This window comes from Sporothrix schenckii (assembly GCF_000961545.1).
Source record: "Sporothrix schenckii 1099-18 chromosome Unknown Cont47, whole genome shotgun sequence".
Lineage (NCBI taxonomy): Eukaryota > Fungi > Ascomycota > Sordariomycetes > Ophiostomatales > Ophiostomataceae > Sporothrix > Sporothrix schenckii.
The window spans coordinates 3,580,280-3,607,897 of NW_015971148.1; the positions used below are offsets into that span (position 1 = coordinate 3,580,280).

The 27,618-nt window shown below is 55.5% G+C and overlaps 14 protein-coding genes across 14 annotated transcripts; 5 read left to right on the forward strand and 9 right to left on the reverse strand.

The window, feature by feature from the left end:
- Nucleotides 1–234: 234 nt before the first annotated feature.
- SPSK_04046 (uncharacterized protein) lies at nt 235–2,426 on the forward strand (the record flags this gene model as incomplete). Its single annotated transcript, XM_016730859.1, has 3 exons — nt 235–1,306; nt 1,397–1,788; nt 1,878–2,426. The coding sequence occupies 3 exons, from the start codon at nt 235–237 to the stop codon at nt 2,424–2,426; spliced, it is 2,013 nt and encodes a 670-aa protein (XP_016585675.1).
- Nucleotides 2,427–3,408: 982 nt separating this feature from the next.
- On the reverse strand, nt 3,409–4,974 carry SPSK_04232 (uncharacterized protein; the record flags this gene model as incomplete). The annotated part of the gene is made up of 1 exon (XM_016731043.1): nt 3,409–4,974. One exon carries the CDS (start codon nt 4,972–4,974, stop codon nt 3,409–3,411), a length of 1,566 nt encoding a protein of 521 aa, XP_016585676.1.
- Nucleotides 4,975–5,682: 708 nt separating this feature from the next.
- Nucleotides 5,683–6,066, forward strand: SPSK_04666 (uncharacterized protein; the record flags this gene model as incomplete). The annotated part of the gene is made up of 2 exons (XM_016731466.1): nt 5,683–5,725; nt 5,831–6,066. The coding sequence occupies 2 exons, from the start codon at nt 5,683–5,685 to the stop codon at nt 6,064–6,066; spliced, it is 279 nt and encodes a 92-aa protein (XP_016585677.1).
- Nucleotides 6,067–6,569: 503 nt separating this feature from the next.
- SPSK_04431 (uncharacterized protein) lies at nt 6,570–7,595 on the reverse strand (the record flags this gene model as incomplete). The annotated part of the gene is made up of 1 exon (XM_016731238.1): nt 6,570–7,595. The coding sequence occupies one exon, from the start codon at nt 7,593–7,595 to the stop codon at nt 6,570–6,572; it is 1,026 nt and encodes a 341-aa protein (XP_016585678.1).
- A 529-nt stretch (nt 7,596–8,124) lies between these two features.
- On the reverse strand, nt 8,125–9,870 carry SPSK_04164 (uncharacterized protein; the record flags this gene model as incomplete). The annotated part of the gene is made up of 1 exon (XM_016730975.1): nt 8,125–9,870. The coding sequence occupies one exon, from the start codon at nt 9,868–9,870 to the stop codon at nt 8,125–8,127; it is 1,746 nt and encodes a 581-aa protein (XP_016585679.1).
- A 2,407-nt stretch (nt 9,871–12,277) lies between these two features.
- On the reverse strand, nt 12,278–13,135 carry SPSK_04495 (mannose-P-dolichol utilization defect 1; the record flags this gene model as incomplete). The annotated part of the gene is made up of 1 exon (XM_016731299.1): nt 12,278–13,135. One exon carries the CDS (start codon nt 13,133–13,135, stop codon nt 12,278–12,280), a length of 858 nt encoding a protein of 285 aa, XP_016585680.1.
- Nucleotides 13,136–13,746: 611 nt separating this feature from the next.
- SPSK_04704 (uncharacterized protein) lies at nt 13,747–14,064 on the reverse strand (the record flags this gene model as incomplete). The annotated part of the gene is made up of 1 exon (XM_016731502.1): nt 13,747–14,064. The coding sequence occupies one exon, from the start codon at nt 14,062–14,064 to the stop codon at nt 13,747–13,749; it is 318 nt and encodes a 105-aa protein (XP_016585681.1).
- Nucleotides 14,065–14,342: 278 nt separating this feature from the next.
- Nucleotides 14,343–15,164, reverse strand: SPSK_04506 (ubiquitin-like protein (HubA); the record flags this gene model as incomplete). The annotated part of the gene is made up of 1 exon (XM_016731310.1): nt 14,343–15,164. The coding sequence occupies one exon, from the start codon at nt 15,162–15,164 to the stop codon at nt 14,343–14,345; it is 822 nt and encodes a 273-aa protein (XP_016585682.1).
- A 634-nt stretch (nt 15,165–15,798) lies between these two features.
- Nucleotides 15,799–17,793, reverse strand: SPSK_04085 (ATP citrate (pro-S)-lyase; the record flags this gene model as incomplete). Its single annotated transcript, XM_016730896.1, has 1 exon — nt 15,799–17,793. The coding sequence occupies one exon, from the start codon at nt 17,791–17,793 to the stop codon at nt 15,799–15,801; it is 1,995 nt and encodes a 664-aa protein (XP_016585683.1).
- Nucleotides 17,794–19,746: 1,953 nt separating this feature from the next.
- SPSK_04597 (uncharacterized protein) lies at nt 19,747–20,292 on the reverse strand (the record flags this gene model as incomplete). The annotated part of the gene is made up of 1 exon (XM_016731398.1): nt 19,747–20,292. One exon carries the CDS (start codon nt 20,290–20,292, stop codon nt 19,747–19,749), a length of 546 nt encoding a protein of 181 aa, XP_016585684.1.
- An 832-nt stretch (nt 20,293–21,124) lies between these two features.
- On the forward strand, nt 21,125–21,718 carry SPSK_04577 (uncharacterized protein; the record flags this gene model as incomplete). The annotated part of the gene is made up of 1 exon (XM_016731379.1): nt 21,125–21,718. The coding sequence occupies one exon, from the start codon at nt 21,125–21,127 to the stop codon at nt 21,716–21,718; it is 594 nt and encodes a 197-aa protein (XP_016585685.1).
- A 277-nt stretch (nt 21,719–21,995) lies between these two features.
- Nucleotides 21,996–23,268, forward strand: SPSK_04328 (ATP citrate (pro-S)-lyase; the record flags this gene model as incomplete). Its single annotated transcript, XM_016731136.1, has 2 exons — nt 21,996–22,013; nt 22,243–23,268. 2 exons carry the CDS (start codon nt 21,996–21,998, stop codon nt 23,266–23,268), a joined length of 1,044 nt encoding a protein of 347 aa, XP_016585686.1.
- A 985-nt stretch (nt 23,269–24,253) lies between these two features.
- On the reverse strand, nt 24,254–25,986 carry SPSK_04169 (uncharacterized protein; the record flags this gene model as incomplete). The annotated part of the gene is made up of 2 exons (XM_016730980.1): nt 24,254–25,693; nt 25,981–25,986. The coding sequence occupies 2 exons, from the start codon at nt 25,984–25,986 to the stop codon at nt 24,254–24,256; spliced, it is 1,446 nt and encodes a 481-aa protein (XP_016585687.1).
- Nucleotides 25,987–26,437: 451 nt separating this feature from the next.
- Nucleotides 26,438–27,436, forward strand: SPSK_04440 (uncharacterized protein; the record flags this gene model as incomplete). The annotated part of the gene is made up of 2 exons (XM_016731247.1): nt 26,438–26,982; nt 27,067–27,436. 2 exons carry the CDS (start codon nt 26,438–26,440, stop codon nt 27,434–27,436), a joined length of 915 nt encoding a protein of 304 aa, XP_016585688.1.
- Between the last annotated feature and the right edge of the window lie 182 nt (nt 27,437–27,618).

Genomic DNA, 27,618 nt, shown 5'->3' on the forward strand with positions numbered 1-27,618 from the left:
TTATTTTTTGATTCGCACAGTATCGATTTCTCCTTCGGCCTTGTTTTCTCGCCATTGGCCGCATCACTCGACCTCTACCCAACTCCGTGCTGCTCTTCATCTCCAGGCATCCAGCATCAGCATTTTCTACACTCATACACAGCAGCAAGAGCGTACATCAACTGCTGTATTGCCCAGTTCTGTTCTCGGGCCATCCTCTCGAGGTTCTCCCTATCCCCCCCTCCGTCCACCACGATGCCTTGCTTCAAGGGCATCGCGGTCAGCATCCATGCAAATGGTGCGCCGCTCCCCGAGCACGGCATCCAGAAACAGTCGCGTGTCTCCCGCATTAACAGCTACATCCCCGTCCCGCAGCCCCAGCTGTCCACCGACTCCGGCAAGCCAGAGGCCGCCAAGTTCGCAATCTCCATCACCCTCCTCACACCGGGCCTGCCCATTCCATACTCGACGCCCAAGGCCTCCGATGCCAACCCCTATCCTAAGCCACACGTCGTCGGCGAGCTGCCTTCGTCCGGCAGCGACAGCAAGTTCGCCGGCATCGTCACCCCCTACATCCCCATGACCAACTCCGAAAACGAGACCATTGCCGCCTATATCTACTTTGACGGCCGCGCCAAGGAAGAAGTGGCCACGTTGTTGCGGCCTGGCGAAGAAACATGGGTTAACAGCCGCTGGGTACAAGTTCCTGAGACAGAGGGCGGCGGTCTGGCTGAGCGCGAGTTCCTGTTCCGCGAAGTCGGCCTCGAGCGCTGGCTTAACGGCCTGGATCTTGAGGGACACGACGCCGCGGCCAAGCTGGAGAAGAGACGGCAGCGCTTCGAGAAGCGCCGGCGGAGGCAAGAGCTGCAGCAGAAGCAGCAGCAGCAGCAGCAGCAGAATGGATCTTCCACAAATACGAGCAACCATCGCCGAAAGAGCAGCACGAGCCGTGACCTGCGGTACGGCGGCGCCGATGCGCAGTCCCCTGTCGAGGCGCTTGAGGACGACGACCTTTCGGACGACTCTGTATCTTCCGACGACGAGCTCCCCGAGGCGACGGGCCAGATCAAGGTCGCCATGTTCCGTGTGCTGGCTTCCGGTGAGATCAAAAAGGGAGAGTACTCTCCACAGTTTGACGCACACGATGATGACGATGCCGAGGGTGGTGGCAACGGCGGGAGCGGGGTCGATGCCGACGTCGAGCACACGACGAGTTTCGCCAAGCCCAAGACCCTCGACCCCAAGACCATCTCGACACAGACCGTGACTGGCATTGACGGCCCGGACAAGCCCTACGCCGTCTTTACCTTTTTCTACCGCGGCGAGCGTACGTCAGCCCACCAAATACCGGACCTGCGGTGTACATTGCCCCCCCCCGTGGTATAATTTTGACACTGTTGCTAACTCTCCCGTCCAGGCCAACTAAGTAAAATGGGCATCATCCCGTCCGCCAAGGGCGCACAACAGACGGCCACGGACGCCAAGCGCAAGTCTGCCCAGCTCGACTTTTCCAGTATTGGTCCGCTCAAGACAGCCGGCACCGTCGGCTTCTCGACGTTCCGCGACAACGACGCCGACCCTACACGCCAGAAGAAGGCGGGCCACAAACGGAACGGCAGCGTGGCAAACACAAACGCCACCACGAACACCATGGACGAAGACAGTGACGAGGACGATGAAGACGACGACAAGATTCTGGGCAAGATGGACGATGCCGACGATAAGGATGGTGGCAAGTCGTCAGACAGGCTGACGCCCGAGGACGCCCAATTCTCGGGTGAGCTGGCTGACGGTGTCAACCGCATTCGGGTCAGTTTTTCTTTTATTTTCTTTCTTTTCTTATTCCTTCGGCTGTAAGCATATGAATGCAACTGGGTCCCTGCTAACAACCACTCCAGCTCAAGCGGCAACACTCCGTCGACCCTGACAGTGCAGCGGCGTCGTCCAACGCCGCCCGGAAATCGCCGAGCACGGGGCCTTTTGGCGGCGAGCTGACACCGACCGAGGGAAGCGGTGCCACACCGAGCGCCTCGGGCCTAGCATCCGGCGTCGCCTCGGCTGTGTCGGGCGGCACAGGCGGCAGCGTATCAGGAGGCGATGGTTCTGTGCTCGGCACATCGGCCAATTCAGGGTTGCTGTATGGCAAGGGCCTGCCAGACGACACTGTGATTGGCAGCCCGCTCAAGCGACACCGGGCCAGTGTAGCCGAGGGCTCCGAAGCCGACCCAAGATCGGTCTTCAATTCGGGTGCCTTCCCACCAGCACTCGGTGATATCCTGGCCAAGGCTGAGGCGGCATACAACCGACCTGGTCAGTCCGGCAGCCAAAGCGGATCGGGCCTGGGAGCCGCTTTGGGTGGATCGCTCGGCACGTCGCCGTCACCAGCAGCAGCCGGTTCGGCCACAACAGCACCGGCGCTCAAAGAAGAAGACGAAGAGGAGTTATAGTTGCGCAAGACATCCACTCTTACTGGCATATCGATTTGACCCCATAAGGCAGCATTGCATACCCAAGCGCCCTTGTCAAAAGCAGTATCCATTCTTTCCGGTTGTGTTCTACATTCTTGCTCTCTTTCATCTCTCATTACCATCATTTTTGGCCCCATTGGAGGTGTCTGGCTGTGCGGTTTTTCTTGGGTTGTCTTTTTGTGTTTTCTTTTTACAAACATATACTACATTTTGGCTCGTTCCCGTTTTGTTTTGTCTTGTGGTTTCTCTTGCTACGGCTCGAGGAAAACGAATCATGGTTATTTTGGAGCGGTGAAAAAAGGAAGCGCATGAAGGTGGATTCGACAGTACGTGCTGAAGGAGAAAGACGAAGCTGGTATAAGAAGGGCGTTTGTCGTCTTGGCTTCGGCCAAGTTTCCTGTTGTTGTCAAACATCTTTCCTTGTCCCGGTCTCCCATGACACCCTCCTGCTGTCTTCTCTTGTTGTTCAACTCTTCTCTTCTTCTTTCTATATTGTTTTTTCTGTGGTTGGTTATCGCGTATACACACGACGACAATGATGAAACGAATGGCAAAAGTTACCCTTTTACGATTGCATGTGCTCTCACTCCCTCTCCACCGCTTTGACTGCATTTGACTGCCGTTGGGTTCAAACTGAGGACCCAGACTTCACGTACTATCCTTCATCGACAATTCGAGCAAAGCCTGAGGCTTGTTGGTGATTTATTACAAGCCCGAGGGCCGTGTGTACGCTTTAGACACAATGGATATTAGCGTTACCTTTTACCTTCGTCTATTGTTGCCAGACTAATGTGGTGTATGAAAACCCTTTAAGTAGAAGTGAATTCAAGCGTGGGAAGTAACAAAACAAATCAAGTTAAATGGAGACATGCCCGCTCTGAATGTTGCCCGTATAATAATAATAACAATAAAAACGCACACCTTATGATGACCTCCGAGTAAGCCCAAGGTTCCAGAAAATTTAGAAGCCAGAACCCTCTTCAAAACCCCTATCCTTCTTCAACTCCTCGTCGTAGATGCGCTCCACGCAGACGACTTTGGTCAACACAGGGCGGCGCGTCGACTCTGATGCTCCAGATACCGCTGTCGTCTCCAGTCGTGCCTGTCTCGCCGCGTGGATGGCCGTCTCGACGGCGGCACACCACATGAGGTTGTTGCGCGTGGCAGCGGGGGTCAAATTGGCGGCGCGGCTGCGGAAGCGGCCGCGCAGCACCCAGACAAGCTCAATCTCTAGTTGACGCAGGGCAGCAAGGCGAGTGAACCCCTCGACCAAGACACTGCGGGCAGCCGCAGCCGCCTCGTCCGGAGTGTACGTGTACTCGTCGTCTTCTTTGGTGCCCTCGTCCCGCTCTGCGTTCGTGTCGTACTGCTCCTCGGTAATGTTGAGGAGGACGCGCATGCCGTGCAGGCCCTTGGCCAGGGCGTCACAGAGGGCGAGCCATTTGGGCCCATCCATGATCTTGGGCGCGTCTTTCGAAGCGTCCGACCCCTCGGCCGCCACATACTTGGGATCCCGCTCGGGTCCCGTCCAGCCCATGTCGGCAACGCTCACGTCCAGCTCCAGCCGCACGTGGCGCAGGCAGTCGCGCTGCCACGGCTGCAGGAGCGGGATGCCGCCACCTACGTTGCCCGGGTAGGACTGACTACCGAGCACAATAAAGGAGTGAGCAGTCGACAGGCCCGAGCTGAAGAGACGCACAAACACAAACTCGCTTGTCTCAAAGGCGATGGTGCGGGCCTCGCGGTAGACCTGGCGGCAGCTGACGAGCAGGCCGACAGGCACCGCACGGCCAACGGGGCGGTACGAGGCGAGCAACGGGACGTTGTCAAAGACTGTACTCTTCTGGTCTCGATGGTCTTCTTGCGGGGTCTCGTTGGTCGGCGGCTTCGGTCTTAGCCGCCGAAAGTGCAGCGGCCTTTGGTGCTCGTTGCTGGCAAACATGTTCATAAACATGATACCGTCACCCGGGCCAAAGTGCTGCGGGCTGTCGAAGAAGTAGGGCGGCATACAGTGGAAGAGCGTGCTCGAGACGGACATTGCAGAGTCGTTGGTGGTTGTTCCTGCAGTGGCCGTCGAGCCTGGCTTTGGGTCAACCGTGCTCAGCAGCAGAACCCAACGGTAGATCTGAAGGCGGATTTCGAGGGGCAGGTGGAGCAGTGGCACGTGTTCCTGCGAAACCAACGGTGCTGGTGATATCTGTGTCCTAGTATAAGAGCTGCCAATCTCTTGTGGTTGCGTGTCTGCTTCAGTATGTGAAGGCAGTGGTGCTTCATGAGAAGTCAGTGTTTTGACGTCCGTCTGTCCCTTGTCGTACCCATCCGGTGACTTCCATGGCTGAGATTTCCGTCGTGTGGTAGAAGCGCTTCGTTTCACCCGTACTCCCGTGACCTCGTCATAGTCGTCACCAGCGGCAGTAATCTTATACGCAATTGACGGCGTCGACGTCACAATTTGAGACATTGTGAGGCTACCGCCAGTCCGGATTTCCTCGGCATAGGCAGCACTAGCAAACAGCATTTCGCCCATTGTGTCATGTGGGTTGTAAACAAAAGCCTGCGAGAAAATCGGGCAAAAAGCAATGGGCAGAAGAAAACAAGACGATGTTGTTGAAAGAAGGAAGGGAAACGGGGAGGGTACGAGAAAGATGATTGAGCAACATGCAAGAAAGAGCCACGACTGGGGCGCTGTAGATTTGTTTCGCGGCACAGTGAGATTCCCAAGTTCTCGCTTTGAATTGTCGTCGTCGTCGTCTGACGTCTTCTCGTTCCATTTTGCACGTCGTAATTGTCCGTTATGTAGTTATGCCGCCTGCGCCAAACTGCAACTCTTACACTTCTCACTCCCTTCACACCCCGTCAGATAGTCTGAACCGGGTTAAGGCCCATGGCCGTCATCCCAAACCAAATCTGATTCGACGAAAGACGACCAGAGACGGTCTAACACCAACTTGTCACTTTCTTCAATCAGCAGTGGCGGGTGGGAGACACCATCCATGTTGTAAGTCGCCGTTTGGTTCCCATTGGGCTGAAGAATGGGGAAGCAGGTGGTGGCGGCCAACAGGGGAATCAAACTGTCGAATTTGACAGACGCCTGGTGGCTGTTGACTGATCGCACGGGTTTGTAGCGAGGTTTGGTTTGCGCGTCATCTCACCAAAGTGGATGAAAGAAGAAAAGGGGCAGAATGGTGGTTGGCGTCAGATCCTGGGACGAGATTGTGGGAGCAGTTGCCCCCCAATGTGGCTGAGGAAGGTGCAAAGTCTCGTCAAGTTGAAGGAAGGTGCGCCTGGGCGCTCTGGCGTGGAAAGACCGATCCAGGGATTGCGAGCCATAAGCACTGATTTCTGACATCACGCACGAGAATAGGGCTGACAGCATTTTCCAGTGAGAGTCCCAATCAGCGATTTGACAAGTTCAATGCCGAAGATTCTTGGAACCAAGGCGAAAAAGACTAACGGAAAGGGGGCGCCTGCGACCTTGGCCGAGGAGAAAAAGCACAAGCACACGACGCCTGATCATTTACAGAGGACGAAAGAAAGCCTCCTTTCCCAGCAAAGGTACAAACCCGATAACTACGACGGACGGCCTGGAACTGTCGAAGCCGGGAACAAGATACATTAATCTCAATTCGCCGGTATGCGAGACACTCCCAAACGAAGTTGCATGCACATGCGGCTGTTTCTTTCCAAGCATATTGAAGCCATGTAAGTCTTGTTTAAGTAGGTGCCTGATAGTGCCCGGTAGTGCCTGCCGCGCCCAACGTCCGCTGTAGTTCAAATCGGCTCGACTTGCACTCCTTCCCAATACAGGCCCACACGTCGTTCGTCGTACCGTCGACAATTATGCGTTGTGCATCTGACACAACTGCCCTATAACACAGCACTCACACACGTATTTTGGTTTTCCGTGACTACATCCAGTACGACTTTTTTGGTACTTGAATCAGGCGCACTTATGAACCACACAATACGACACCAGCAGAGGGAGGAGACACGTCGTAAGCCGCTCCATTGGCTTATGTTTGTAAAGAAAACTGCATGTTCAACTCGAACATCGAATCATTGGGTATTATTTGCACAGCCCGTAAACTTCTGCCTTCGTCCTTCTTCCGTACTGCTTCTCCGTCACATTCGTCGCTGGGCTGCCGCTGCCGCTGCTGCCCGCTGCGACTCAATCTCAACGTACCGTGGCAGGTCCGTGTCGCCACGCGCCGCCAGCCACAGCAGTACTTCAGGCTCTGCGGCCGGGCCGGCTGGTGGTTGTGATGGCTGGGTTGCTTGTGCTGCTGCCTGTGTTTGCGGTTTCGTCGGTGGTGCACCGTCGTCAATCATGATGACCTCGTCGTCATCGCCCTTCAGTTTGTCCTCGTCGTCTTCGTCCTCGTCCTCGTCGTCCTCGTCCTCGTCGTCTTCCTCGAGCGACCGCCGAAGCCCAGTCCGCACATTCTCCACGCCCATCTCTCGCTCCTGTTTCGTGTAGACATCGGGTGCCTCTTCGCGGATAAACTGCCCCAGGCGGTCCATGCACCACCGCCGCGCCTCGTACCACACGTCGCCCAGCCCAAACGGCTCGCGCGGGCCGTTGTCGTTGTCCGAGTCGTCGCCGTCTTCGTCGTCGTCGTCGTCGTCGTCGTCGTCGTCGTCTTCATCGTCCTCATCTTCCTCGTCCTCGTCCTCGTCCTCCATGCCGCCGTGCCGCCGCCCTCGCCGCCGCCCTTTGGCCCCGAGCGACTCGGCAAAACTCGTCCGTCCAATGCCCCGCGCCGCCGCGGTCTCGCGCGCCCGCTCCGCAACCTGCTCCACATCCGGCTCCAGCTTCTTGCGGAGCAGCGACGTCAGTATTTGCTCCTCGGTCCGGCCCGGGTACATGGGGTCCGGGTGCACGACGATGCGCCGGAACAGCTCGGCATGCTGGGCCATGACTTCGTTGAGCGACGCCAGATTCTGCTGGAGGACAAACGACGATGCCTGGATGGACTCGGGTGTCGGCAGCAGACTCGAGTCCACGCCGTCGCCGCGGCCGCCGCCCATGAGGACATCGCCTTTGAGACGCTGCACGCTGTTGGTGAGCTGGTAGAGCCGCGCACGGACCGTGTCGATGGCCTTGAGGTCCTCTTGTGTGAGACCGAGGGCCGTGTCGTCGGAGTCCATCGTGAGTAAGCAGGAGTAACGGAGTTGAGGAATAGGCGGGTGGAGGAGGGTATCGTAGAGAGAAAAGTGTCGTGGGGCTAAGGGAAAGTCGTGTAGAGTCGTGTAGAGTTGAGCCGAAGAAGGAAGCTACGCGACGAAGCACTGAATTGGCCATTCATCGCTGGGTGGGGAAGGAGCCGAAATAGTGGGGCGCCTCCACCACCAACGTCAAGCACGTCTCAACGAACCACTGACGTTGCACTAACATCACCTTACAACGTCCGTTCCACGACATACTACTCCGTCTATCGTACACCAATATATGTGGCTTACAACATTCGCATTTCCCTTCATATTTAGTATTTATATGACAGTTGTTTGATTGAATTTGTAACTAGACTAAATCATTTCTCATGTGTCGCGTTTGATAAAATGAAAGAAAGACAAACATTGCAGAGGCCATGCCGAGAAAGGTAATAAAAATGTAGGAGACAAAAGTGTTGACAGATCAGACAAACTTGCTTTTGGGCCTCAGAGCTCAGTCATTAGCCTACGTACGTGCATCCTTGCCCCATCGATCAACCGGCGGGAAGCGTGCCATGCGCTCCAGATCGTCCAAGTCCATGTGCGAGCGAATGTACTTTTCGCGCCCATCGTCGTGCGGGTCGTAGTCCCAGCTGGTGAATTTGCCCGTCTTGAGCGCCGGCCACACCAGCTGCCGCTGGCGCTGCGACTGGCGCACCGCCTTGGTGATGGCATCCATGTCCCAGCGCTCGGCGGCCTCGGCCTCGAACGCGGTGAGAACCTGCCGGGCTACCTCCTCTTCCGCCGTGAGCACGGTACCCAGCTCCGCCTTCTTCTGTAGCGCCTTGGCGAGGTCGATCAGCTCATCAGGATCGGTTTGCAGGTTGAAAAGCTGCACGCCGTCCGATGGACAGATGACAAACTTGTACGCGCCACGGCGGATCATCATGAGCGGGGCCACAGTGCCCTCGCCCGTGTATTCGGCGATGACAGTGTCCGGACCGCCGTCGCGGTTCTGCAGATGCGGCAGCAGCGACTGGCCGTCCATCGGCAGGTCCGGGTGCGGCGTGGCGCCCGTGAGATCGCACATGGTCGGCAGAATGTCGAGCGTCGACACGTTCTGCGAGACACGGTGGGGCTTGATGGAGTTGGCGTTGGCCTCCTGCCCCTCGCCGCCGTTGACGCCGATGCCCGGCGGGTGGTGGATGAGGAAGGGCACACGCACCGAAGATTCAAAGTACGACATCTTGTACCAAAGACCGCGCTCGCCCAACATGTCACCGTGATCGCCGCTGAAAATAACAATGGTGTCGTCAGCTAGATCGCAGTCCTTCAGGATGCCCAGCAGGCGGCCGAGACAGTCATCGACATAGCTGACAGCGCCGTAGTAGGCGCGCTTGGCGCGCTTGACCTGCTCGTCCGTGAACTCCTTGTCCCACAGGTCGCACACCTTGAGGAGACGCTTGCTGTGCGGGTCCTGGTCCTCCTTGGGGATGTTGACCTTGGGCATGTCAATGTCGACGCCCTCGTACATGTCCCAGAACTTGCGGTGGATGGTGTAGGGGTCGTGCGGGTGCGTCAGCGAAACCGTCAGACAAAACGGCCGGCGCGTCGACGGGTCCGCCCGCACATAGTCATATAGGTACTGCTCCGACCGATACATGACCTCATTGTCATAGTCCAGCTGGTTGCTGCGCACGCAAACACCGGCTTGCTCAATCGAGCTGGCGTTGTGGTACCACTCGAGCCGCGTGTCCGGCTTGTCCCAGTTGACGACCCAGCCAAAGTCGCCGGGGTAGATGTCGCTCGTCAGCCGCGTCTCGTAACCGTGCAGCTGGTCGCCAATAAAGTGCATCTTGCCCGCGAGTACGGTGTGGTAGCCTTGAAGGCGCAAGTAGTGCGCATATGTCGGAATGTCACTGCCAATCTGTGCGCCGTTGTCGTAGGCGCCAATGCCCATGGGCAGGCGGCCCGTGATCATACTCATGCGCGAAGGTGCACAGAGGGGCGACGGGCAGTAGGCCGAATCGAACTGGACAGACTTGGCTGCCAGTGCGTCCAGGTTGGGCGTGATGATTTGCGAGTTCGGGTTGTACATCTTCAGCTGGGGCGCGGCCAACTGGTCAGCCATGACGTACAGAATGTTGGGCTGCTTACGTGTCGGCTTGGGCGGCGCCTGCGGGCCCGTGGACGAGGCGACGGGCGCGGAGGTGGAGGGTGCGGTGGCGCCGACGGCCGGCGACGCAGGCATCGAGTTGAGATCCGGGGCCATGGCGTTTCCCCGAACGCTTGTCGTTGCGTATGAGTATGAGTTTGAGTTTGAGCGTGAGTGTGTCCTGTGTAAGTAACAAGTCTTGTCCCGTTGCCTCCTGTCAGACGAGAACAACGATAAAAATAGCGAGGCTGTCACGAAGACAGGAATATAAAATGTTTTCTTTTCTTTAATGTATGAACTGAGCCACACGTGAACAGGCAAGACAAGAAACAAGAAAACAGTGCGGAAAGCAACAAGAGGAGTGACACTGGTGAGAGGCGAGCGTGAGAGAAGGAAGGGGTGCGAGTTTGCCGCCGTCGGTACAAAGAATAATGTGAGAGAATAACGCGGGGGAGTATAGATGAAGATGGGAAGGGGCCGATGGGCGAATGTGTAATACAGAAACAAGAAACAGAAGAAAACGAAGCAGAAAGGAAAAGTAATCTGTACAAAATAATGTCAAGACCTTTTCCTTGTCCCCTTTTTCCCGTTTTGGCCACAACCACAAATCCCTTGACCGCTGAGCCCCAGAATACACAAAAAATGGAACTCGTAATAGACGTCGAAAGGAGCTGACGAAACTATCAACGACGTCGACACGAATGTAACAACAAAGCAATTAAGCTGAAGAAGCAACGTATAGTCCAAGAAATCCGAATTTGCAATACAATGCAGCTTGCACCACAAGTAATCACAAGCACGCAATGTCGACGGGATCGTAAGTGTAGCGATGGTGCAATCGACACTAGCAAAAGGAAGACAGGAAAAAATAAGGCCAAGGGATGCGGCGCGGCGGATATAAATACGTACTGTGACACGCTCAAGGACAAACCAAAAAGGACGCCAACGAGCGGCTAGACGCCGACAAAGAGGTGTTACGACACAGAGGCCAATTTGTCAGGGTCCCACATCCCACTGGAGGCTCTCTGCGAGGAATCGCTGGAACGCTAAACTCTCCCGGAACGTCCGACGATTGGCCAGCGGCTCCGTAGGCTCGGAAAGAGTAGCATAGTGGACACAAGTGGCGGGAAAAAAGTGTCGAGTCAGTGTAGCGTGTTATTTGGTGTGTATGAGTCGTGATAAAAAGGAGGGGGATGTTTGGGGTTTGCCAGATGCAAGGGTTTGTTTTTGTTGTCTTAGTCGGTTGGGGTTTCTGTATCGGGCAGGAACGAGGTGGGGGACGAGGGGCATGGGCAGACAGAATGTGATGCCAGCAAAACGGAAAGAGCCACACATAGTAATACTGGGACGTCACCAGGCACAAACAGAAGGAAGCAACTGATGGCGATCGCTGTTGCCGCCGTCGTGAACGTACGGTGAAGTGCTCGTCTACCGAAGGAAAGAGCTCACGTGGACTTCAAAATTTTGCGATGCAAATTGCCCAAAGTGGCTTCGGTGACAGAAAACAAAGAAAAGATTGGCAGGCAGCCAAGCAGACCAACAGCGATAAGGGCAAAAATGCGCAAAAATGCGAACACGCGACCACGCCGACCAGCCCGTGAGCAATTTCCTTGTCGGGTCTGGTCTGGGCAGGAGAGGCCCGCCACTCTCTTTCCTGGACAAATCGTACACCAAGACGGAGCCAACACAAAAATGAACGCCGTTCTAACCGGAGAGGTTTGCGGACCGTTGCGACGTTTAGACTCCCCCAACACAATCGCAACCATATGACTTCCTCGGGGGCTTTTCTGGCAATGTGCACGACGTCGGCCAACTAGACTCAGCTAGGAATGATCCAGGGTCCATTCACGGACTGGCACCCACTTCGTCTCCGGTCGCCCTGCAAGCATTTCTCATCAACTCGAAGGCCGATCAACGCCGACATTGGGTGCGAACGATTCATTTAACGTAACAACCGTCGGATGTGCCAAGCCTGTGGGTATGAAGCGGTGGAAGCGAAAAGATTTTCACCGCAGCCCGGTGTACACATGGGGATACGAAAGCAGATATGCAACCAGCCATAATTCCCTCTTCGCCTGGTGATGGATAAGAACAGCTGATGCCGTTGGACGCCGTGGCGTCGTCAGTATGACATTGCATACTCTGTGCATGCCCTTAGATACTTCATGTCAGACAACAGACGGCGTCCAGGGCGAAAGAAGGTTGAGCAACAATATCAAATCCCAAAAGCACATTTTTATTACGACAAGTACAATAAATATGACACATAGGAAAATTTGGTGAGTCCGTGTCGCCTGCTGCCAATAACGAATGAATGACCAGTCCAGTGACCAGTCCAGTCCTCTCCCGTCCAGGCCCGTCCTGTGTCTAATGTCCCAGTACCCGGTTGTCCATTCCTTGTTCGCACCCCCGCATTAGCCAACCCCGAATCTCTCTCGGCCCTCTTCCGACTTCCGTCTTCCGTCTTCCGTCTACCGGTCTCCGATAATACTCGCACTGCTCACAGCCCTCGCCCACGTCCCGCTCACTTCTTCGACGACTTATTACCCTTGTTGTTCTTGGACGGGGTCGGCGTGGCCGAGGCGGACGACGTGCTGCCCGCCGTCTTGACGCCCGCCTTGGACGGCGCGTTCCAGTAGTACACCATCTGCGCGGCCAGCACCGCGTTCAGCGCAAAGCCGGCCACGAAGCTGTACAGGATCAGCTTGTCGTCGACTTCCTGGAGCGTCGTGAAGATACGCGACAGCGAGCCGGCCAGGTAGTTGAACACGGTAAAGGCGCTGAGCTGGCCCGTGCCGCCCTCCTGCCAGATGGCCACAATCTGCGGGATCTTGCTGGCCACGCCAAGCGCGCCAGCGCCGGCCTGGAGGTAGCCGAGCTGGGTCGCGTCGATGGACAGCGCGGTGCCCTCGGCCAGGCCAAAGAGGGCCGTGGCGGCCACGGCGAGAACGCCGGCCAGCAGCGCCGCCACGGCGCCACGCCCGCTGTAGTGCAGCACGAGCAGCGTAATGGCAATGTTCTGCACGAGGATGAAGGCCGTCTCGCCGTAGGTGCTGAACGGGAAGCTGTTGCGAACGTTGTAGGCCAGCGACACGAGGTAGCTCGTGGTCTCAAGCAGGTACGACAGGAAACTGACGCCGGCGGCCGAGCGCGAGCGCACTAGGTTCAGGATCTGAGGCACCTTGACGACCGCCGACGCGGCCACGATGCCGACGCCCAGGCCCTTGGACACGGCCAGCTTGATGCAGTCGACATTGGTCTCGTCGACATCGAGAATGAGCGCCTTGTAGCAGGTGTCGCCAAGCAGGCCGACGCCAATATCGCGGATCGGCGCCGGCAGATTGTGCGTCACCGGCTGGATAAGAGACCGAACGGAGTCCATCGTGGGAGTCGGGCGTGTAGTCTGGGTGAAGAGCGGTCGAGTGGGAAAACGGAGCTCGAAGACGGGTCGGGTCGTCGTAAACAAAAGGCTGTCACTCTGCCGAGAGGACAAGATTTCCGGGTCGCAAGGAACAGCTGTGGACGGGCGGAATCTGGGATCTTGGAAACCAGGGTGGTGCAGATGGCTAATTGGTAAATTACGTCGCAAATTGGATGGAAGTGTCGTAAATCGCTGCCGACGGCGCGCCCAAGAGTTGGGGACACCCTGGCGCGTCGAGCTATTCTTAACGCCAAGACCTACTTCGCAGTTTTGTGATGCGTGGTCGCGTGATACGTCATGTGACTATCCTCTGCATGTTTCTAACTCTTTTGGTTTCTGTACAACTGGTGGATCAATCTTTGTTGTACGTATGTAATCCGTAAGTCGTATTTCAAACGAGCTCTTGATCTAAGAAAGGATGAGTTTCAAGAATCCTTTGTGCAGGCTATGTCAGTGTTATTGAGATGCGATCCTTACATTGACCTCTGCTGCATAAAAGCCTAGAGCTAGTTACCTCCTTCCTCCTTCCTTCCTCTTCCTCTGTAGACGTCACCGGAGGCGCACTTTCCTTTTCAAAAGCGGTCGTCTAAGTCTCTCGTCCGTCTTTCACCACGGTATTCTTTATGCTCCAATTTGGGGCGACCCCATTTTGGCGCAATCCACTTCCGCCTCACATGCAGTTTTGCCCACGAGTGCCGTCGCTGGCATAGCCGGCATACTGACAGCACAAAGGATATCACCCGTGTTCCCCATCGAAGTTGACACCATTCCGGAGACGCCTGATAAAGACGGCCCAGAACATCCCGGGCCCACACAAGGAGGTTGAGGGTGGAATGCTGCAATGGCGCCCGAGGATCGTCCCACGCCGAAGCAGCGGCCCGAAGATCCATGGCTGCAGCAGCGTAAAGTCGTAGAATAGCGGCGATTCATCGGACGTTTTGACCCCCGATGTAAGATGTAGAGGGCACGATAACATGTTTCTTCTCGTGGTGGTTTACGTCGTTTGCGGGACTTCTTGACGGGTTGCCTTCGCTCTGGACAGTCTAGACGACTTCGTGTTTGTCTTGACACAGTGGTATATTTGGTATCCTCATGCTTAACAACGCGAAATACAATGTGTTCGCCAAGTTGCCAAACAAAGTCCTACTTCGACCTTCTCCCTTGGCCCTTAGTCTCCCGTGTCCAGCTCCAGGTCGAGCTGCACACCGTTGGTGACACCATAGTCTTCGAGCGTCAAGTGGTCCTTGAAGGGCCGCTCACCCTGCCGCCGCAGCATGATCTCACTCGGGTCCCGACCGATCCGCGCTGCCACCATCACCTTGAACTGCCGAATCAGGTCCGAGCCCATACACGGGATCGCCGTCTTGGATCCCAGCCGGTCGTTGACGTGCACAATCATAAACTCTGGTGGTGGAGCTGGTGCCCGCGGCTTTTTCTTCTTCTTTTCTTTGTCCTTGCCGACAGTCGACGTGGCCTTGTCTTTGCTCTTTTCGCCGTCACGACCGTCCCGATCCCGTCGTGGCGACCGGTCTCTCCGTGGCGACCGGTCGCGCTCCCGCCGGTCAAACCCGCGATCGAATCCACGGTCGACTCCACGATCGCCCTCGCCCTCGCCGTCATTGTCCCGTTTCTTCTCCTTCACTTTGAACCCGCCACCGGATCGCTTTTTGGGCTTGGGCCGGTCGTCTGCCCAGATCTTGCCATAGTCTGCGTCGACGTCGGCGTTGTCACCATCGTCCTGTCTCGAAGGCGCACCTCGGACCTCGTCGCGGTCTCTGTCCCGATCGCGCCGGTCGTATCGGTCAGGCCGGTTCCGATCGCGGTAGTGGTCGTCACGGGGGCTGTCACGGTAGCGGTCGCGGTTGTTGCGCCCGCTTCTGTCCCTGTCGTAGCGATCGCTGCGCTCGCGGGCTGGTGACTGGCTGCGGCTGGGCCGTTTTCGACGCTCCGGGTCGGGCGACCGAGGTCGCGACGTCTCTGTATCTCCCATGAAGTGAATGTAGTTGACTGTGGACAATGGGAGTTGGAATAAGAAAGGGTGGTTGTCAAGGAACATCAAAGGCTAGCTCGCTAGGACGGCAGCGAAAAGGCTGAAAGCTGGCGTCGAACGCTGGAGCTGGAGTGGAGCAAAAGCTCCCAGTTTCGTTCAGCGCAAAACATAATTTCGGTCACGTGGGGGTTTCATTTCATGGCATAACATGTTGTACTCAAGTTCAACCTCACTCTCCTCATATCACACGCATTTGTACTTTGGCCTGTCCGAAATTCACAGCCATTCTCACCACGTAAAAGTCGTTGCATGAAACACAATGGTGAAATCTTATTATTACTCGTAACACTTTGTTGACCTCCACATAAAATGCACTGCGACCTAGATACCGGAAATTCTATTACATCGTTTTTGCTCTCTTATGAGGCCGTGTTTCGTTTTCTTTGTGTGGTGTGCTCTTTGCCCTTCCGCAGCTACAGAATAGGCGTGCGCAGTTTGAGAACAAACAATGACAGGCAAGAGAAAAGAATAGGACGTAAAACGTAAAAAACCAAGCCACCGCAGGGAAGCGGGCGGAGTAGAGCAAAAAAAGAACGCCTGACACTGACACGTACACGCCTTCGGTTTCTCACCCTTACATCTGCACCTCCACACGGCCCTCGGCGCCCGGCGGGCCAGCGTTGAGCTGCGGCAGCAGGTAGGTGATGTCGTCCCACGGGTGACGGTACAGGCCGGTGCGCAGTCTCTTCTGGTCGAGGTAGTGCGCAATCAGACCGATACTCCGGCCAAGAACGAACAGGCCGTTCAGGACACCCATCTTCAGGTAATCCTCGGCCTCCTCGGCGCTGAACGCACCGCAGTTGCGCATCAGGTCAACGAAGCAGACAGCCACGCAGCCGTCGACGTTGAGGATCAGGTTGTCCTTCTTGGACGTCGTCACCGACTCGACAGCCAGCGCGTAGTCGAGCAGCTTGTGGTTGGGGAACTTCTCCGTGACGTACTGCTTCACCAGCTCGACACGCAGATCCGGGTTGTTCCGTGACTTGACACGGTGGCCGATACCGGGAATCAGCTTGTTCGCCTTGCGCATGCTGTCGACGAACTCGCGGGGGCTCAGGCCCTTGTCAAAGGCGCGCGTGAACTCCTCAGCGGCGCCGTCCAGGGCACCACCGAACCGCGAGCCAATGGTCAGCAGACCCGACACCAGCGCGCTGATCAGGTCCTTGCCGGCACGCGTGGTGATAATGGTGTTCATGGCACCCGACACAGCCGGACCGTGGTCGGCCGTCAGCATCAGCACCATCTCCAGGAACTTGGAAGCATAGTCGGGCAGGCGACGACGGAACCACAGCAGCGACATGACACCGCCGATGCCAATGTCCTCCTTGAACACGTCCGAAATGGGCATGCCAGCGTACAGCAACTCCTGGCCACGGTCGTCGGAGATCGTGGAGATGAAGGCGGCGGGCTTGCGGATGAGACCCAGCTCCTGGGCCCACGAGTAGTCGATGGGGATCTTGGGCACAATCGGCTCAGCGCTGGGCTTAATGGTACCCGCCTTGACCAGCTTATCGTACACGGTCTTCAGGAGGGCGGGCATGTCCTCGAACGTGTCAGGGACGAAGAAGCCGGCTTCCCGCATCGTCTTGTTCTTGGTGGCAGCCGTCTCCAGCTGGGAGTTGGCAAAGGCACCGGCGTGGCCGAACTGCACCTCGGTCTTGAACATGCTCGCGCACGTGCCGATGGCCCAGGCGACAATCGGCTTGGTGATGACGCCCTTCTTGACGGCGTCAATGACCTTGTACTCCTCAACACCACCGACCTCACCGAGCAGCAGCAGAATCTTGCACTCGGGGTCGGCCTGGTAGCGCAGCAGATGGTCAATGAAGGTGGTGCCAGGATAGCGATCACCGCCAATGGCCACACCCTCGTAGACACCATCCGTGTTCTGGGAAATGATGTTGTTGAGCTCGTTGGACATGCCGCCCGACTTGGAGACGTAACCGACGGAGCCCTTGCGGTACAGCTTGGAGGCGACAATGTTGTCCATCATGCCACCAGTGTTACCAATCTTGAAGCAGCCGGGCTTGATGCCACCGACGGTGGCGGGGCCAATGATGGTGATGCCCTTCTTCTTGGCGATGTGGGCAATCTCACGAGCTCTCCGCTCCGGGACGCCCTCGGCAATGATGGCGATGGTGCGGATCTGGGGGTTCTCCATCAGCTCAAGAGTCGAGCTGTAGACACTGCGGGACGAGGCGAAGTTGACCACGACGTCAACGTCGGGGTGCTTGGCCATGGCCTTGGAGACCTCCTGGTAGACGGGCAGGAGGGTCTCGCTGGTACCCCAGTACATCTTGCTGACGAACTGGCCACCAAAGGTGTAGATAATGCCAGCGACGGAGGGTGTTGGGCGCTTGCAGATGAAGTCAAAGTCCAGCATGCCCTGCACGGCACGGGGTTGCAGACCGTAGACAAAGCAGCGGGTCTTCTCGTTGAAGAGAGCATGGGCGGGGAGCGGGCTCAACGGCCGGCTGGGCGCCGCAAACCGAGTGATGTTGTCATTGGCAGACAGGCCAACGGGCGTCTTGGTGCCGTTGGTGCCAACGGGCGCAGTGGCAGCAGGCATGGTGACGGTTGTGCGAAAGTTTGCGGTGCTTTGTATCGCAAGGAGAAGAAGCTAAATAGAGCTTGTGTGAGCAACGGTGGGCAAAGAAGCGTCCAAGCCAAAGAAATTTCGGGGACAGGAAGCTTGTGTACACGCCGCTTTCTGTCGAAATCAAGCATGGGAACAGAAAACGATTTCCAACAAGAGTAGGAAACGATGCTGCCGGTTCCTTTTTCTGTCCTGCAAGCTCGAAATCACTTTGGGCGAAGACGGCGAGGAAAGGGGCAAAAGGGTGAGGGGGGCAGCAGAGACGTGTCTGCTCAATTGGAGCTATGTACCTTGGTGTCCGAGGGATATGTTCTCGCGGTGTTCCTCTCGAAGTGTTCGTCTGGACTTGTCGACCCAGTGTTCGATCAAAGTTCGCGATGTGATTGTTTGGGGGATGAAAAGGAAAATGTAGATAGCAAAGCGGGTAAAAGAAGTGAGAAAGAAGCGACGGAGCTGCTCGATGGTCGCTCTTTCTGCTTCGGAGAACTTTTTCTCTTTTTTTTGGGCGCACACCTGCCGGGCTGTTTGCTCTCATGCACCTTTGTCGAATTGGGCCAAGCCCAGGGGGGGAAAGAGCGACGGGGGAGCAACGGCTGGCGGGTAGTGCATTGTGCTGAAGCTCCTTGGGGGAGGTGCGGCGAGGATTTGTGGTGGCGCGGATGTGCCTGTGTCGCAGTGAGTGATGCAGGAGGGATTGGGGCTTCCAGCGAGCGAAGGTGCCGTGTGGGTCGCAATTGGCCCCTGGCGAGTGAAGTAGCGGTACCTCGCACTCTCTCACTGTCCCCCACTACCTTAATCGCAACTGCCTGGCAACCCATTCGCTGTTCTAACAATCGGTGAACGGCCGCCGACTGCCCATCATTGCTACCCGTGTCGAAATTGGAAACCACGGAAACCAACTGTCTTCAGTTTATCACGAAGTTTCTCCTTCTGATTCCCCAAGTGCCAAAGTGCTGTCTTTGCAGCAGCGCGCCAATTCAATCGCAGGAGGCAAAAATGGCATAAGGCATGGAAGTTGGGGGTTCCCACCGAGATTTTTGTTGAATTGGGGGGTCACTGAGACTTAGTTGGCCGAATTTCGCAAGCAATTGGGGATCCTTCATAGCGCCTCGACAAGTCGTAGGACTTTTGGGGCGGCTCTCGCAGTGAGTGTCACCGATGGCACGGACAGCCGATCCAGTTGTACTACCCCTGGACTTCACGCTAGTAAATTGGGGTTGCGACAGGTACTGGTACGCGGCGGTGAGTGCAATATGCGCCTTCCCAGCAACGGAGAGAGAATCGACGAGGAAGGTGCACAGTCAACCGAGGCGCGTGACATTGCCATGGCAAAAACAGCAAGAACGTCCGTCCATGCCGTGTAAGTGAACACGCAAACAGCTTGTTTACGGGTATCGTATCCAGGCAAAGGCCACTCTTTGCGAACCTAGACAAATATAGAACAGAATGACAACCCAGAAAGAGGCTGGGCGGCCGCGGCTGATAGAATGGTGAGAAATGCACCGAAAATAGAACCGGGACGGGCAGCGCAATCGAAGGTAATATTGTCAAGTTGTATTGCCTTGAATTGTCTTGAATTGGGACGAAAGCTCTTCAGGGCCCGTCATATTAGTGTACTTCCACTAAATTTAGGTGGGCAATCAACTAGGAAAGCGATGGTGGGGAATGCGATAAAGTGTCCTCTCAAGCCTCTGGCATCCAGCGAATTGTGCTCATAAACTTGCGGATGAAAAGCAATGTCAAGAGCAGGAAAAAGGCCGTCATAACCCAATTGAGAAAAAAGCAATGAAAAGCAAATGCACCGTGGAGACCATACGAAGCAAAAATAAGAAAACCACCGGAGCGACCAGAAAACAAAGGAGACTTGATTTGTTGGGTGAGGGGCGGTCGCACTAGCAAGCCGCTGATGCCAGGTGTCGAAAAGTCCTACGCTCTTGCCTCGTGTTTCGCTGTTGCCCCTTTTGGAGCTGTCTCGGTTGTCCCCAAAGAGATCTCCGAAAGGCAAGAGCGACGGTCTTTCCATCCAGACTCATCCCATTTCTCACGCATCACGGTTGAAGTCACCTGGGAGGACTCTGGCGAGAATGGCAGTTGAAATCCGACGTCGAGCGACGTAGGAGCAGCAGGAATTGGGGCGCACCAGACTCGGTCGTGACAGGAAGAGGTGGCGCATGCCAGAGAGCTGACTACATCGCTGACTCCATCGCTGACCACCACCAATGGAAGCTGGGAAGGTACCCCTGCCCCACTAGGGAAGGCGCCAATAACCCCAACGGCTGCCCGAGATCCCAAGCGTTGGGGCGTCACCCAAGACACCTTGCGACCAGGGGAAACAAGAGGGAAAGGAGGAAAACTCCAGAGCTGCACTCGGTAATAGCGCTTGCCATGTACAGGTACTTCCTGTCGCACACCGCCGATAGCTGCAGTGCGAAACCCTGCCACTTTAGGATTTCCCCAAAAGTTTTCTATCATCTCGACCGTTCTTTCTGTTTCTGCGAGGTTTTCTTTGTCGTGCCGCAGGTCGCTGTTGCCCCATCCAAGCTTCCCGCGTTTTTTTTGTTCTGGGTGGTTCCTGGATTCGTACCTTGTATTTCGTAGCCGCAGCCACAAGGAGCAGTCGTGTTACTCCGCCGAGATGCGTACCTTCCATTCCCCTTTCCACACGCTGATGGGCCTTCCACACCGTTGCTAGGCAAGTCGACCGCTTTTCGCCTGTGCTCCCCCCTCCTTCTTCCACTCTAGCCCTGCTCCAAGGAAAGAGTAACCGCCCCCCTTTCCGTTCCAAAAAGGAGCTACGCCAATAGTTTTCGGCAGGAGCAATTCAGATCGACTTCGAACGTAAATAATTTTCTCTCCTTTGCATCTCTTTGCAGTTTATCCTCCCCTTTGCGCAAGAACAAATTCGAGAACCAATTCATCTCCGCCCCGCGATCCACGCTGCTCAATTGCCCAAAGGTGAGTTGTACCTTCCAGACGAGCTGCTGCAGCACTGGCAACAGCTGGAAATGCGCCCCCAAAAAATGAAGTTGTTCGCATCTCGCAAAAGAGCTTCCCAAGATCTTGTCAGATCAGCTTCACAGTTCCCCCGGTGTGGCCAGACTGGCCCAACTGGAACTCGGAACTCGAACAATGAGCGCAATAACTGACCTTTTGATCCTTCTGGCCGTCCACTTGTGACAGGCACAACAAACCAAGTCGAACGTATCTGCAAGCCTCGCAGAAACGCACAAAGCACGCGAACAAGACAAAGGAAAAAAGGAAACGCACCAGAAGCAAATAGACCAGACACAGAACATAGCCCAGCATGTCTGCCAAGTCCATCTTCGAGGCCGACGGCAAGGCCATCCTCAACTACCACCTGACGCGCGCCAAGGTCATCAAGCCCTCGCCGCTGCCCGCCTCCACGACGCACAACCCGCCGCCGAGATTGGCATCGCTGCACTTCCCGGAGGATGCCACTGTCGAGTCCGTCCTGGACCAGGCCGAGGTCACCTACCCGTGGCTGCTGCAGGCCGGCGCAAAGTTCGTCGCAAAGCCCGATCAGCTCATCAAGAGACGGGGGAAGAGCGGTCTGCTGTGCCTGAACAAGTCCTGGGCCGAGGCCAAGGCCTGGGTCGCTGAGCGTGCTGGCAAAGTCCAGAAGGTCGAGAGCACCGAGGGTGTCCTGCGGCACTTCCTGGTTGAGCCGTTTGTCCCGCACAAGCAGAACGAGGAGTACTACATCAACATCAACTCCGTCCGTGATGTGAGTGCTCAATCCCCTCTCATTGCCCCTTTCTTGCGGTTGCTGTGTTTTCAGCGTTTCATGCGTTGCTTTTTTCCGCGCCACAAAACACGTCTACCAGAAAGTCATGCCCCGTCTTCATCCACTGAGGTTCGATCGGTTGCGGTGAGATGAGACGGGGCATCTGGTAGACAAGAAGCCAAAGCTGGCGATGTTGGTTGCATTAGCCACAATCGTGCGGTTTTGGAGACTGGCAAAATCCCAAAGAAGAGAAGAAACGAATAATGGCGAGCGACAAATCAGAATCTGGTTTGTATGGCGACGCTCTATTGTCTTTATGAGACAATATACAAATGCAATGTCCCGAGTGGGCAAAAAAGAAAGCAAAACAAAAAAAAATCTGGAGAGTTTTTGTTTTGTCTCGGGCTGCTTTCCGGGCGCTTCTGCTTATATGGCTGAAGACACCAGTGTTTTTTTGTGTATTTTCTTATTTTTCGGGAAGACTTTAGCAGTCCGGACGAGCGGAGGCTAAGCTGAGATTACTTGGTCTCCGTTTTTGCGCCCCTACCGATTCTTCCTTGCACCGCTACAAGTCGTCTTTTTAGCCACTGCGTCCCCTGTCTCCTACCTATCTGATCCACACAATTGGCCAATTGCAAAATTATGGAGTACTAACACGTTACTTTCTACCACAACAGGGCGACTGGATCCTTTTCACCCACGAGGGTGGTGTTGATGTTGGTGATGTCGACGCAAAGGCCGAGAAGTTGCTAATTCCCGTCGACCTGTCTGAATACCCGTCGAACGAGGAGATTGCCGCGACCCTCCTCAAGCACATCCCCAAGGGCCTGCACAACGTACTAGTGGACTTCATCACCCGCTTATATGCTGTCTACGTTGACTGCCAGTTCACCTATCTCGAAATCAACCCCCTGGTGGTCATCCCCAACGAGGATGCTACCTCTGCCGCTGTTCACTTCCTGGATCTGGCTGCCAAGCTGGACCAGACTGCCGATTTCGAGTGCGGTGTGAAATGGGCCATTGCCCGTTCGCCGGCTGCCCTTGGCCTGACCAACATTGCTCCCTCCGGCTCCGGCGTGAACATCGATGCCGGCCCGCCGATGGAGTTCCCCGCGCCGTTCGGTCGTGAGATGACCAAGGAGGAGGCGTACATTGCTGAGCTGGACGCCAAGACGGGTGCCTCGCTGAAGCTGACCGTCCTGAACGCCAACGGCCGCATCTGGACGCTGGTTGCCGGTGGTGGTGCCTCGGTCGTCTACGCCGATGCCATTGCTTCTGCCGGCTTCGCCGATGAGCTGGCCAACTACGGCGAGTACTCGGGTGCGCCGACGGAGTCGCAGACGTACCACTACGCACGCACTGTCCTTGACCTGATGCTGCGCGCACCATTGAGCCCCAAGGGCAAGGTGCTGTTCATCGGTGGTGGCATTGCCAACTTCACCAACGTGGCGTCGACATTCAAGGGTGTGATCAAGGCGCTGCGCGAGTACGCCAAGGCCCTGAACGAGCACAACGTGCAGATCTGGGTGCGCCGTGCTGGTCCCAACTACCAAGAGGGCCTGAAGAACATGAAGGCGGCGACCCAGGAGCTTGGCCTGAACGCCAAGATCTTCGGCCCCGAGACGCACGTGTCCGGCATTGTTCCCCTGGCCCTGATCCCGGGCCGGTGGGAGGAGTCGAAGCTGGAGGAGTTCAAGGCTTAAGCTGTGAGCAGCTATGTGTTTGACGAATAGTGCGTGTGTGTGCGGGTGGGTGTGTGCCGAGTATGAGCAGTTGACTTTTTTGGTCCATGGCAAAATATGAGAAGAGAAAAGAGACATGATATGTGTCCTGTGGGCGCTGTTTCTACTAGACTTTAATCTTTGTATTATGTTCTGAGTTTTCAATTCAAAAAGAGGCATATGCGATTTTGCATTGTTGAATTTACTTGGAGTTGTGTTATGACGAGGGATATGAGGGCTAGTCGTAAACAGTACTTGGCCTTTTTTTCTTTTTATCGTGATCTGCAGCTTTTCGTATCTTTATTTCACCTTCTGTCCAGTTTTGAATATAGTTAGAAGAACTCCGTACAAACTCACGTTGTTATGTTTGAATTGAAGAGTTGGATTTTTTTTTAATTTTTTTTTCATAAATATAGCACCAAATAAAACTAAAAAGAAGAAAAAAAACAAAGCCTGCATCTTTTTTATTTTTACCCACCCTGGGAAACCTACCCAGTTCTACAGCTGTGTCGTATATTACAAGTAGCTACATCGACAAACGTGTGGCCAATATTTTTCTCTAGTTAAGACACCCAGGCATTTCGGGGCAAAGACGAGACTTAAAGGGTTGCAAGATTTTTCTATTACATCCATCACAGATTGTGACAACGATCTAGAGAGAAAATGAAATGGGGATATAAAGTAATGACACAAGAGAAAGTGGATAACATGAAAATGACGAGAAAAGGAAGCAGGGAAATAAAAAGAGCACCATGGAAACACATGAGAGAAAAGCGATCGTTCGTCGCAGATGCGAAAAATGTGAGGTTACTTCTCGAAAGGCAACACAACGCAAGGAGGATCAGGGTTTGAAAATGGAAAACAGGCACAAAACAGCTAAGGCACTGAAAAGAAGCTTGCTTTTCACGCTAGCTTAACTTCAACCCACTACCAACACAACCCAGTCGTCGAATCATTTTGACCACCGTTACAAGAGCAGAGTAAAGAGAGCGGGCAGAGCGGCACCAAGTGCGACGGCGGGGGCCCAGATCAGATCGGCGCGGCCAAGGCCAGCGTTCTTCTTGGGAGAGGAGGAAGAGCTGCCCGAGGAAGAAGTGGCGGTGCCAGTGCTCGAGGCAGTGTTACTGCCGGGCAAGTTGACAGCGTCACTGGACAGGGGCTTGACGGCGAGGTTGCTGAGGATGGTGCCGTTGGGGTTGCGGACGGTGTAGTTGACGTTCCAGTTGGAGATGGAGATGATCTCACCGCTGGGGGTGGGCTTCACACCCTTGGACAGGATGGCGGCGGCACCAGGGGGCAGGGCAGGCAGGGTGAAGTTGGTCTCGAAGCCCTTTGTCGTGATGAGCTTAGAGCTGCAGACGGGCGGGGTGGTGACGGAGCTGTTAGCCTTGGTGGACTGGATGGTCTTGAAGTCGACCTTGGCGTACTGGTTCTGCAGGGTGTAGAAATCTTGGAGAATGTCGACGGAACCGTCGGAGCTGATGTTGACAAGACCAAAGTCTGAGACCTCGTTGGCGTACTCGTAGACGACGCCGCCGCTGAAGACGGGCATCATCTGGTCGCTGTAGATGGTGCCGACCTCGGTGAAGACACGGGGCGCGGGAACATTGCAACCGTACTCAGAGAAGAAGACGGGGATGGAGGTGCCAGTGAAGCCGGCAACCAGCGTGTTGTAGCCACTGGTGGTGAAGCTGCTGTCACCGCACCAGCTGTAGCTGTTGAGGGCAAAGATGTCGGCACGGCTGTTGTCGTTGGCGTCGCCGCTCTCCGCGCACTGGAAGAAGTTCCAGGAGTCGAAAAGGACGGTGCGAACATCGGCGGCCGAATAGCCGACGGGGATGACGCGGTCGGAGTGCTTGGCAATGTAGTTCTTGATGTCACGAGTCACTGCGCGGACGTAAGCAGGGTCGATAGCACCGCTGGAGGCATCAGCAATGACCTCGTTGCCGGCAAAGAACAGCAGAGTGTTGGGGTAGTGGCGGAAGGCCTCGACAATGGCAAAGGTGCGGTTCAGGTAGCTTGAGGTGTAGGTGGTCCAGGGAGCGGTGCCGTCGAGCGACTCGCCGACAAGAGGCGAGTTGACGTCGATCATCATGTACATGCCGGCGGCGTTGAAGATGCTTGCGCACTCATCATGGTTCAGGTTAGGATCCAGGTTGTAGACGCGGACAGCGTTGATGCCCAGAATCTGCATCAGGGCGGCATCGCGCAGGCACTTGGCACCGTCGCTGAGGGGGTCGAAGCCGAGCTCCGGGTTGTAGCCGGCCGAGCCACCGGGTTGGTAGGCAACACCGACGACCTGGAAGCGGTCGCCGGTCTTGGGGTTGACAAAATCGCTGCCTTTGACCTCCAGGGACACGACGGCAGCGGCAATCTGCGCGCCGAGGGCGACGAGCGCTGCAGACAGCTGGGAGCGTTAGCATCTTGGTTTTGAAGCAACACGGGCGACAAAGATGGTGGTTGTATGGCGCATAGATCGCCGTGCCTTATGTTCGGGTGATCTGCCTTTTGCCGTTTTGGTACTTGGTGTTTTTGTTTTGGAGATCGCTCTAGGACCGGCTCAGGTACAAGGAACCAGTATCTCGGCAAGTCCCAATACGCAAAACTGTGGCGGCGCAAGGGGAAAATGAGGTCGCCTAGAGAATAAAACAGGGCTGCAATTGAAAACAAATGCTACAAAAAGCACAAACTTACACGCATGGTGACAATGTTGGGAGAAACAGGCGGAAGTGAAGTCCTGAAAAAGCGAAGAGAAAGTGAGGGTCGGCGACGAAGGAGCGGCAGAGAAAGCAAGACAAAAAAGTACACCAGATCAAACTGATATAGGCGTATGAAAAGATTCGAAAAGGAGCGGACAAAGAAGACGCAAATGACGTGGACGACTTTCTTTTCTGTTTTGTGCGAGACGTGACTTTGGCGAGAAAAAGTGTCGAGATGGGCGACGGTGGCCTGTGGAAGGAAAAGGGACGGGAAGGAAGGACAAGAACTGAAACGAAACAAAAATCCGAATGAGTGGACGAAAGCTGCAAGGAACACAACACAAAGGTGTCCTGGCAGTTTCAAGATAGAGAGTTGGTGAGAGAAGGGTGATGATTAAGGGGGAGGGAGAAGCGAAAGAAAGTGAGAGCGAAGACAAAGAGAAGGGGGAAGGATGAGAAGACGAAACAGGTACACACGCAGGTCCACAAAGAAGGAAGGCGCACGAAATGCGCACAAAGGAGAAGGCACGGAAGCGACGTCAAGGAAGGAGCAACAATGCCCAGTAACACCTAGACGGAAAGTGTGGCCGGCGGCTCATCGACGTGTGTCTCAGGGGAGGGAAGGGGCATACTGGGTGTGCTTGCCCATTTGCCAATACGAGACGCTGTTGTGGAAAGAGCGACCGAGCCAAGGGCCGCAAGAGACCAAAAGCAACCAAGTCAAGGACAATTTCGCGGGCGTCGAGGCTCAAGTGTGGAAACTACGGGGCGGCATTGTATCAAAAGCGGCTAGGGTGAACGAAAGGGAAGGAGCGAACGGACCAAGAAAGCACGAGGCAAGAGAGGCAAATGGCGCGCCGGGGGCATGTCATCAAGCAAATCGGCCTGTGGAATGGCCGTGGTTTTGGACTCGAAAAGAGGGAGAACTAGCCAGGGGAATACGACGTGGTGTGTATGGGATGCACACACGGATACGAACAGAGACGGGGGGCGCGATGTGCGATGCACTACTGACAGGTTTGGTACGACAAACGGCAAAAGCACAAAGAGTACGACGTACGTGAAGCACAAGGAGCTCAAGACATTCGAACAACGCCAACCGGCACGGTAAGGGCTGCGACAAAGGCGCAGAGACACATGACACAAAGGGTGAAAGAGAGACACGCGGCAGCACGGCGCCGAGCACAAAGGCCGACCAAACGAACTACACGAGGTGGCGTGTGCCGTCATTCCTGGACACGAGTGCCCGACATCGCCTGGATTGGCGTACATTGGCATACATTGGTGAATTGGCGCAGTGGCACACGCGCGCTCCATGTCTACCGGGTCGAGTACGATGCGACGGTCCCGTGGAACAAAAGGATCGTGTGTCGTCAGAATGGGAGCGAAATAAGGAGGCCAAAAGACGCACAAGAATTGAGAAGGGATGGGAAGGACTGGAGTCCATATGACAGTTTCGAACATTTCCTATTGGGTTCTGTGACTTTTCCAGGTGCAATAGAACAGTACGACGTACTCCGGGTCTCGTGAGTTTTTTTCTTTTTGGAATTAATTTGAGGCTGGAAATGAGGCATCTCACGATACCTGCGGGCAATTTTGGATGCGGTGGTGGAAGGCACGACCGGCACCGCTA